General features: G+C 38.7%; 1 protein-coding gene across 1 annotated transcript; it reads left to right on the top strand.

Moving 5' to 3' along the window:
• On the top strand, window positions 1–10,407 carry SNRPG (small nuclear ribonucleoprotein polypeptide G). Its single transcript, XM_079720917.1, has 4 exons — window positions 1–10; window positions 1,606–1,628; window positions 2,520–2,644; window positions 9,850–10,407. The coding sequence occupies exons 2-4, from the start codon at window positions 1,610–1,612 to the stop codon at window positions 9,898–9,900; spliced, it is 195 nt and encodes a 64-aa protein (XP_079577043.1). The 5' UTR covers window positions 1–10; window positions 1,606–1,609; the 3' UTR covers window positions 9,901–10,407.
• Window positions 10,408–10,836: the final 429 nt, after the last annotated feature.

The following is a 10,836-nucleotide window of genomic DNA, read 5'->3' on the forward strand; positions in this document are numbered from 1 at the left end:
ATCCTGGCAGGTCTGCCTCCAAAATGACTTTTAATTTTTTTCTTCCTTTAATTTCGCACAAATAACCATCTTTTACACTTTTATACCATCCTCCTGGTTTAGCATAACTCATTGGTTCTTAACTGAGGGGATGGGAGTCTGGTTCTATCAGCATCTAGTAGGAAGAGACCAGGGTTGCTGCTAAAACTTTCTACAATGCACTGGATATCGTGCAACAACAGAACTATCGGGCCCCAGATTTCAGTATGCTGAGGTTGAGATACCCTGGCCTAACCAAATGCTTTGTCCTGCTCTTAAAAGTCAATGCCAGAGTAGTCTTTTTTTTTTTTTCTTCCAGTTTTTTTGAGATATAATTGACATACAACACTGTGTAAGTCTAAGGTGTATAGCATAATGATTTGACTTACACATGCCACAGTAGTCTTGCCATTGGCTGGTTCTGCTGCAATAACTTATTGCTGTATACATAACAAAGTCCAGATTTCTTGACCCAGCACTCAAGCTCCTCCATCAGAAATCCAGGCACCAAATATTACACACACTAACATTTGAGTGCTGTGTTCTCCAGCCAAACTGAACCATTTGATTTTGCTCAAACTTTTTCACTGCTGTGACTTTGGAAATTTTACTTAACCTTTCTGAGCCTCAGTTCCCCATCTATTAAATGCTGATACTTACTATTAATTTGTATGTATGTGATTTATAAAAGCCATCATAGGATTAAATAAGCTCATGTGTGTTATATTTGTTTTATATAACATATCCTATTAAAATAGATTATTTTATATATCATACTATATCTTTTTATTTGTAAAAACCTATCCTCTTACACCTTCTGTCAGGCCCTTTCTCTTATTTATCTTTGAATTCTCCCATGATTTATATTAAAATTGAATGAAATTTCATATTTTTTAGCCTATAACTGGAAGAGGTAAAAACTGGCTTGACTACATGTCTTCATATTCTCATACTACCCTGCTGAGATGGAATTTTCTTGTTTAATTCAGATTATTTAAAACTTCAAAATATGCATTTATTTTGCTAAAGCGTAATTATGTGTTGAAGACTATCCTGAACACTTAAGATTGATGTTTAATATTAAATAAAACAATACTACTTATTGTCTCAAATATAAAATAAAATAAAATAAAATAAAATACCTATTGGATTGGGTATAGTTTGAATACCTTCTGGTTTCTTCACAACTTTGTTTGGTTTTGGAAATAGCTAAAAATATAACCAAATCTTTGTTTTTCTGTTATGGTTGTAAAATCCTGTCATTGAAAGGTCAGTATTGAACAACAAGAATGGTTTGTAATTCACATCAGTATAAAGATGCAATTTAATGTACATTAATGTATTATAAATCCATTCCATTTGTGTTTATCTTCCCCTTCCCAAATCACATTGCTCAGTATAAGTACTAACTGAGGTAGCCCATCACTCTCTCATCCTTTACCACAGTACAGTTTTTACTCTTTTAAATTTCATTATTCCTATTGTGTATATTTTAACAGATTATCTTGACTATACCTACTTTTGTGCTTACTTGTGCTTAAATTTTTTTAATTAGTTACATAATCTTTGCCCCTTTTGCTTTTTCAGATTTATGGACAAGAAGTTATCATGTAAGTCTTTTTGGTTTTTTATTTTCGGGCCTTTTTTTTTAAATATTAAATTTCTTTTTACATGTGCCTTGGCGGTATATAATGTTTGAAGGAGCAACATAAAAATTCAAAGCACACAGAACCTCTAATTCATATCCATTAATTAAGCAGGTTTATCAAAATTCTAACTAGACAGTTTTATTTACTTAATTTTTGATACTTAGGAAGTTTCACAGCACTTCAGACTCTTCATTACTTCATATAAGCCCTCTCTCACTTTGATAAAATTAACAGTATTTTCTATTTTATATTTGAAAACTTAACTTTTTTCCTTAAAACAAAGGACAGACAAGGACTAAAATCTAACCTGTACAGTACTCGAAGTATATAGGGGTTAAGACCATGGCTTTAGGGGAAAGCAGCCTTCAGTTTGAATTCCAGCTGTACCCCACAGTAACTGTATAATCTTGAACCAGTTACTTAAAAATGCTATACTTCAGTTCCTTCATAAAAAGTCAGGATAATTCTACTTTATAGGATTCTTATAAGTTTAACTGTGGAAGTAAATGTAAAATGTTTAGCCCAGTGCTTGGCATATAGTAAAGATAGTAGATTATACGTCTCAAATACCTGAGTTTTATCTCACCTAGTTTTTTAAATTTATTTGGTTGCTCTGGGTCTTTAGTTGCGGCAGGCGGGCTCCTTAGTTGCGGCAGGTGAACCCTTAGTTGTGGCATGCACGTGGGATCTGGTTTCCTGACCAGGAATCAAACCTGGGCCCCCTACATTGGGAGCGCAGAGTCTTAACCACTGTGCCACCAGAGAAATCCCTATCTCACCTAATTTTTAATGAATAGTTTAGTTGATAATTAATGGTCAGTTTTATTAAAATGTCTTTTTCCCTTTACACAGTGAAATTAAATGGTGGCAGACATGTCCAAGGAATATTGAGGGGATTTGATCCCTTTATGAATCTTGTGATAGATGAATGTGTGGAGATGGCAACTAGTGGGCAACAGAACAATATTGGAATGGTGGTAAGTAAAGACACAAGATTTCTCTTAAGAGATTTCATTTTTCTTTTGGAATAAGCATTAACGTCCCTTCTATCAAACTCTTGGGTTAAACTGAAGTTAGGCAAATTTCAGGCAAGATTAGACATCCATCTCCCTTTTAGTTTAACTTAATGACAGTTACTCAACTGTGATAATATCCCAGTTACCTGTAGGTTAGATCCGAATCTTACACAGAACCCACTGAGGTCCTTAGACTTGAAATGGCTGTTAGAAATCATTTTTGAGCTTTATTCTATAATAGAGACGCATACTTGTTCCTTCATTAGAGCAGTAGTTCTCAATCTTAGTTGTATTTTAGAATCAAATTAGTCTGGGATGCAGCCTAGAGTTTTTTAAAGTTCCCCAGGTGAAATGGTACAGATGAACTTATTTGCAAAGCAGAAACAGAGACAAAGATGTAGAGAACATGAGGATATGGGGAGGGGGAAGGGTAAGCTGTGACAAAGCGAAAGAGAGGCATGGACATATATACACTACCAAACGTAAGGTAGATAGATAATGGGAAGCAGCCGCAGAGCACAGGGAGATCAGCTCTGTGCTTTGTGATCGCCTGGAGGGGTGGGATGGGGAGGGTGGGAGGGAGGGAGATGCATGAGGGAAGGGATGTGGGAACAGATGCATATGTATGACTGATTCACTTTGTTATAAAGCAGAAACTAATAAAAAATCAAAAAAAAAAAGATGTAGAGAACAAATTTATGGTTACGGGGGCCGGCGGGCAGGGGTGATTTGGGAGATTGGGATTGACATATATATAGCACTGTGTGTAAAATAGATAACTAATGAGAACCTACTGTATAACACAGGGAACTCAATACTCTGTAATGGCCTCTATGGGAAAAGAATCTAAAAAAGAGTAGATATATGTATATGTATAACAGATTCACTTTGCTGTACAGCAGAAACTAACACAACATTGTAAACCAACTATACTCCAATAAAAAAAAATTTTTTTAAGTTCCCCAGGTGGTTCTAATGTAAGGCAAAGATTAACCAGTGATTGAGAGCATTTACAATCAGTCATTGAGGAGTTGTTTGTTTTTTGTTTTTGGGGGGATTTTTTTGCGATACGCGGGCCTCTCACTGTTGTGGCCTCTCCCATTGCGGAGCACAGGCTCCGGACGCGCAGGCTCAGCGGCCTTGGCTCACGGGGCCCAGCCGCTCCGCGGCATGTGGGATCTTCCCGGAATGAACCCATGTCCCCTGCATCGGCAGGCGGACTCTCAACCACTGCGCCACCAGGGAAGCCCTGAGGAGTTTTTTTAAAAGCAAGCAAACAAAAATTATGCCTAGAGTCCACCTCAAAGCAATTGAAACTATATCTCTAAGGGTGCTGCTCTCTTTTTTTGTTAAAAGATATTGTGTAATTTTAACATGTAGTGAGGATTACTGCTTATCAAACTTTAACATGCCATGAATTCCCAGAAAATCTTGTTAAAATGCAGATCCTAATTCAATAGGTATGGGATGGCACCTGAGATTTTACATTTCTAACAAGTGCCCATTTGATGCAAATCTGCCAGGTCACAGATCACACTTTTGGGATTTAATTGTATATATAATTAACCTAGATTTTCTGGTTTATCACACTCAAAAAGTAGTCAAGGTAAAAGTTGCAAGGGATACAATGACAGCCATTCACATGGAAGAAAATAGGAGGAAAACAGATGCTGACTTCTTAATCATAGGAGCAAACGTTTCTGCATTCAATAGGCCATAGTGGTATGACTACCGAAGAAGAGTTTGTCGATGTTTGTCAACAAGACCCAGACTTTGAATTCCACTCTGCCCAACACAGGACAGTATACCCAGTAAGTGTTAAGTCTGAGTTACCTGGGCAGGGTGAATCAAAACAGACAATTTAGCTTTAGCAAATCATTGAGCATGTAGACCTCTAAGAGGTGGTAAGAGTTCCTAATCATTAGCCTTGATTTTGCCTCACTTTTTAAAGTTTGAGCAGTAAAAGGGTGTAATTTTTTTTTTTTTTTTTTTTTTTTTTTTTTTTTTTTTTGTGGTATGCGGGCCTCTCACTGCTGTGGCCTCTCCCGTTGCGGAGCACAGGCTCCGGACGCGCAGGCTCAGCAGCCATGGCCCACGGGCCCAGCCGCTCCGCGGCATATGGGATCCTCCCAGACCGGGGCACGAACCCGTATCCCCTGCATCGGCAGGCGGACTCTCAACCACTGCGCCACCAGGGAGGCCCAGGGTGTAATTTTTTAATCACCCTTTCCAAGGCTTGTGTTATTGCTTATTTCAAGTGTATTTCCATTACTGCATTTTGAAAAGCAAATCAGTAGTCAGGGTTAGAGAAACAACTTGGAATCTCTAGCTATGAGACTCCCCGCCCACCCCCACACGTTTCATGTAAACCTGCCTTCTTTCCAGGTACAGTCTCCTTGAGCTTCTGTTAAAAATGAATAAAAGTATGGGCAAATCATTAGCAGCAGTTTCTTATAAAAACAGTTTTAAAATACCCCAAGATTTCCCCCTAGCCATTCCTTTTACAGATTAGGAAATCTTCATTCTAATAGAGGGTAGATTAGGATTTTGGTTCATATGTCAACAAATTTGCTAAAAAAGGATTCAAGAAGGAATTGACATCTAAAGTTCTTAAGTTGGGAAGATAACTTTTTAGAGAATGTGTGGCACTTCTCGGAATTTTTATCAGAGAAGGAATTGAGCCTAGATCATGGATCTTTCTCTTAATTTTCTCCCTAAATTTTGATGGGCTTAATTTTCTTTACACGGAAATTGGTTAAAAGCAGTGTCTTCCCAAGTCATTCAAATAACGAGCACCTACCTACCGTGTTAGGCAGTCTGCTCCTACACCTCTGATGGGTGTTGTGTGACTAAAAATTAAAGTCTTGTGTTAGTAGGTGCTAATTCTTGTGGCTGAGTTCACTTTGAAAATGAAATACTGATAATATATCAATTGTCTTTAATTTAAAAAACAGTCTATAAAGAAAATGGAAGGATAGCTTTTCTAAGGAAAAAAGGGGAAACAAGTTACAGTTTTGTTTTTTCACAAGTTGTTTGGCTAAGGAGACAGTTACGTTGGCGTCATTATTCCCTTGTCCAATCAGTGGCCCATTGAGGCCACTGAAATTACTTAATAGTATTTTTTTTTTCATTTCCTCGTCTTTAATTTGAGGAGAGTTTAACAGACTGGATGGTATTTGGTACATGATTCAAGACCCGTAGATTTGAAACTAAATATTTACTGGGTAAAGTATATATGAAATGAATGTTCCTGCTAATTTGTGTGGATTATACCATACATATACTAAAGGCTGGCACTGAAACATGTTATAAAATTAAATGTGACATTTTGAGCATTCTTTATTTTTGTGTTGGCAACCAAAATATTTGTATTTTGGCTATACTTGTAATCAGCTATACATATATACATATATCCCCATATCTCTTCCCTCTTGCGTCTCCCTCCCTCCCACCCTCCCTATCCCACCCCTCTAGGTGGTCACAAAGCACCGAGCTGATCTCCCTGGAGTCACAGTATATTATTTTAGATTGGAGTAATGACAAAATCTAGATTTTTAAGTTATGAGAACTGAGATCAAAACTGCCCCAAAGAATCGTTTGGTCTGAAACATAAAAACTTGCATAGCTGCCTTTGTTGAAAACTCAGCTTCTCATTTAGGCATCAGAAACATTTCTCTCTGAATTGAAAATTGATACAAGTTTCAATTAAAAAGGCCTTGGAAGGAAGGATAGAATGGTAACATTTTTAGAGTAGGAAGGGACGGGAGATCGTTTAGCCCAGCCCTTCCATTTAACTGAAAGAGAAACCTAGGCTCAGACAGGGGAAGTGACACATCACTGATTAGTGGCAAGCTCAGAACTAGAACCCAGGTCTCCTGGTTCTTTTTTTTTTTTTTACAACTTTATTGGAGTATAATTGCTTCACAATGGTGTGTTAGTTTCTGCTTTATAACAAAGTGAATCAGTTATACATATACATGTGTTCCCATATCCCTTCCCTCTTGCGTCTCCCTCCGTCCCACCCTCCCTATCCCACCCCTCCAGGTGGTCACAAAGCACCGAGCTGATCTCCCTGTGCTATGCGGCTGCTTCCCATTAGCTATCTACCTTACGTTTGGTACTGTATATATGTCCATGCCTCTCTCTCGCTTTGTCACAGCTTACCCTTCCTCCTCCCCATATTCTCAAGTCCATTCTCAAGTAGGTCTGTGTCTTTATTCCTGTTTTACCCCTAGGTTCTTCATGACATTTTTTTTCTTAAATTCCATATATATGTGTTAGCATATGGTATTTGTCTTTCTCTTTCTTACTTACTTCACGCTATATGAGAGACTCTAGGTCTATCCACCTCATTACAAATAGCTCAATTTCGTTTCCTTTTATGGCTGAGTTATATTCCATTGTATGTATGTGCCACATCTTCTTTATCCATTCATCCGATGATGGACACTTAGGTTGTTTCCATCTCCGGGCTATTGTAAATAGAGCTGCAATGAACATTTTGGTACATGACTCTTTTTGAATTATGGTTTTCTCAGGGTATATGCCCAGTAGTGGGATTGCTGGGTCATATGGTAGTTCTATTTGTAGTTTTTTAAGGAACCTCCATACTGTTCTGCATAGTGGCTGTACCAATTTACATTCCCACCAGCAGTGCAAGAGTGTTCCCTTTTCTCCACACCCTCTCCAGCATTTATTGTTTCTAGATTTTTTGATGATGGCCATTCTGACTGGTGTGAGATGATATCTCATTGTAGTTTTGATTTGCATTTCTCTAATGATTGATGATGTTGAGCATCCTTTCATGTGTTTGTTGGCAGTCTGTATATCTTCTTTGGAGAAATGTCTATTTAGGTCTTCTGCCCAAACTTAATAGTATTAAATTAAGAATAGTATTAAGAATGTGTGTATTCTGAAGGGGGTGGCGTAATTTGTTTGGGGGATCTGTCAGGTGGATAATTACATAACAATGTCTCGACCAGCCTCTTATCTTCTGAGACATCCCCAGAGTAGTCAGTAGCGTCAACTCTGTCTTATTTCCTAAAGATTCTACTCCACTCCAAGGTTCCCCTAAGAATGTAGTAAAAATTGTGTCTTTTTTTGATGCTACATATTTCAGATGATCAGGCTTTGTGCTTCTGTAGCTCCATATTATGTTTGTATTCTTTATTAGGCAGTTGTGCCCTTGCAAGAGACTTTAAAAGCCTGAGCAACACTTTGCCAATACTTAGTATTGAAGCCCAACGAAGGAGCAATATGGAATTCGGGACCTGATGGTTCCAGTTTGATTTGGAGAATGGGGCCTCGAGCACAGTGGGAACAGAGGTAGAGCGCTGCACAACAGAGGTGTTCACGACAAACCTTAACTGTGTATTATGTGAGAAGGCAAAGAAGTGTGTGATACCATTTTAGAAAATGTTGATGAAAGTAGTGGTTTTGTTTTTTAATGATGGCAAAAAGGAAAAGCCCACAGATCTGAAAATCTTAGTTACCTGAAATAACTTCTCTCCACCACCCTCCACGTCTAGGGAAAGTGTCAGAAAGGGACAAATTTAGGAGGGAGCTAGGAAAGAAGCCTACTTGTTTTTCATGCTTTTATCAGTGAGATGTGATGTTCATCATCTGTTGCAAATAAGCCAGGAGTTTAAAACTCTTGAGAACTAGGTAATCATGTTGTTTAGCTTTCTTCTTTTCCTAACTTGTAAGAAGAGTAAGAATCTGTAGTTTCCTTCAGTCCCCATTGTCATTTTCAGGGCCTTGTTCTCTTTAATGCAGCTCTTTAATTCTTTGCCACCTTCTCACCATACTCATTGCTGTTTGCCTCTGCCAGGCTCCAAGACACTTTCCCACCTGTCATGTTCCTTTCCAGTCTGTCAGCTGCGGTAATCACATGGAGGTTCATTTGTTTACTTAACAGTACTTAACCTTTTGTGTGTCTGCCACAGCTTAGGCACTGGGGATGGTGCACCAAGCAAAGTCCCTGCCTCATAGAAATGACACTGGAGTGAGGAAGATAGTAAATGATACTGTATATAATAAATAAAGCAAGTAGAATGAGAGGAGAAAAGAACAAGTTACAGCTATTTTTCCACCACCTGCCTACAAGCATAGCTCCACTTTGATCTTACTCAGAATGCCTCCATTTCTAATAAATCGTTCCACATCCCTCATCCCACTCCTGTCCTTTTCACCTATCCAGCTCTACTTGAACTGATCTGTGATTGCATTACCTACAGTCCACCAGGGGCTCCTTATTTTCATAGTCCCCTTCCAGTTTGACTTATTTTTCTATCCCTCTTTACCAGCCATTACCAGCCATTTCACCTATGCTGTCATGAGTATCCTGGCTTATCTTTTATAGAATGGCTACTATATCAGGCACTGTGCCCCTGGGGCCTTTTCTTTATAACTTTTCTTCCTGCCTCTAAGTCTCCCCCACCCCCATTCTCTTATATACGCTTTTGCCAAAACAGTGGTCATTCCCCCAGCTCTGAAACTGTCACTGGTTCATTGTTGGTTTCATGATGCTTTCCAAACACTTTTAAGATTGGTGTTTGAGGCCTTCTAAGATTAGGTGCGAACTGTCTTTGTTTACCACTTCCTTTCATAACCGTTTACTTTATTCAGATTAGATTTTTCCTTGTGCCCTTACACTTTTTCATCTCAGTTCTGTCTAGAATTTCCTATCTTCCTGTCAAAATTGTACCCAATTTTCAAGACCCAGCTAAAATGTCATCTTCAGAAATCCTACTTTTTCCAACTTCCATCTTGGTTTGTTCCCTCGATGATCTTATACCCCTAAACTGACTGATGTATTCTGCTGTACCTATTTTTCCCACTAACTTATGGATCCCTTAGGGGCAGGGATGGGCATGTTCGTTTGAGTCCTGCAGTTTAAGTGAAATGGGTCATTGGAGACTGGTCTCAAAAAGGTACTTGTTAGCCTTCGATCTAGATGTGCATCTCATTATGAAGGGCTTAGTGGCTTCATGTCATTATTAAAAGACTGGAATTATTTTGCGTTCCTGTGACCAGGAAAAAAGCCTCACAAACTGACATTTAATAACCGAAAAGCCATTAATGATTTGATGAAATCAGATCATTTTAATCATCGATATGTCTGTTAAATGAATTGTGTTCTTTCAAATTCATTTTCTCTTTCTTAGGTAATACGAGGAAATAGTATCATCATGTTAGAAGCTTTGGAACGAGTATGAACAATGGCTCTCTTCACCAGAGCAATCAACTGCTTCCACATGTCCCCTCCCCACATTTTACTACGATGAAAATTGGGTCGTGTACATTTTCTTACTGAACTTTTTTGTTAAATAAACTTCTGTAATAGTCAAAAATGCTTTCTCAGCTGTTCTGAACATAGAAGATTTGCTCTTATTCTGATTTTTTTCTATCATGACCTGTTCCTGGTTGTGACTGATTTGTTCACGGGTGTTGTTTTTTGTTTTTTAGGGGTGTTTTTTGGCCATGCTGGGTCTTCGTAGTTGCGTGCAGGCTTTCTCTAGTTACAGTGAGCGGGGGCTACTCTTTATTGCAGTGCACGGGCTTCTCATTATGGTGGCTTCTCTCGTTGCAGAGCAGAGGCTCTAGACGCTCGGGCTTCAGTAGTTGTGGCGCACGGGCTTAGCTCTACAGCATGTGAGATCTTCCCGGACCAGCGATCGAACCCGTGTCCCCTGCATTAGCAGGTGGATGCTCATCCACTGGAAGTCCCCGAGGTTTTTAATGCATTAAAATACAAGAATCTTATTAAATATGAAACATTGGCAAGGATGCCCATTTTCTGTATCTTTTACCACTGAACAGAGATAAAGAAGCTGCAAGCCTGAGTGGGTTTCTTCTGAAACATTAACTGGAATTTTCAAAGTTCTTGCCATAACTTTGACAAACTCTGACTTTTTCACATACGTTTACATACCAAGTACGGTTTTGCTCAAACAACACAGGTTTGAATTGTGCAGGCCCACTTCTATACAGATTTTTTCCAAAATAATTTTGGATTATTAGTAAATAATTTACTAATACTACAGTGCTACACCATCCATGGTGGTTTGAATCCACGGATTCTGAACTGAATGGAGAAACCACACGTGCAGAGGGCTGACTGTAAGTTACACACAGATTTCTGGCTGCTCGGG

This window comes from Hyperoodon ampullatus, assembly GCF_949752795.1.
Source record: "Hyperoodon ampullatus genome assembly, chromosome: 15".
Lineage (NCBI taxonomy): Eukaryota > Metazoa > Chordata > Mammalia > Artiodactyla > Ziphiidae > Hyperoodon > Hyperoodon ampullatus.

What these genes read in the sequence shown, in the direction of transcription:
- SNRPG (XM_079720917.1), top strand. An exon ending in AGAACAATATTGGAATGGTG is followed by an intron (nt 2,645 to 9,849) that starts GTAAGTAAAGAC and finishes TCTCTTTCTTAG; the next exon opens with GTAATACGAGGAAATAGTAT.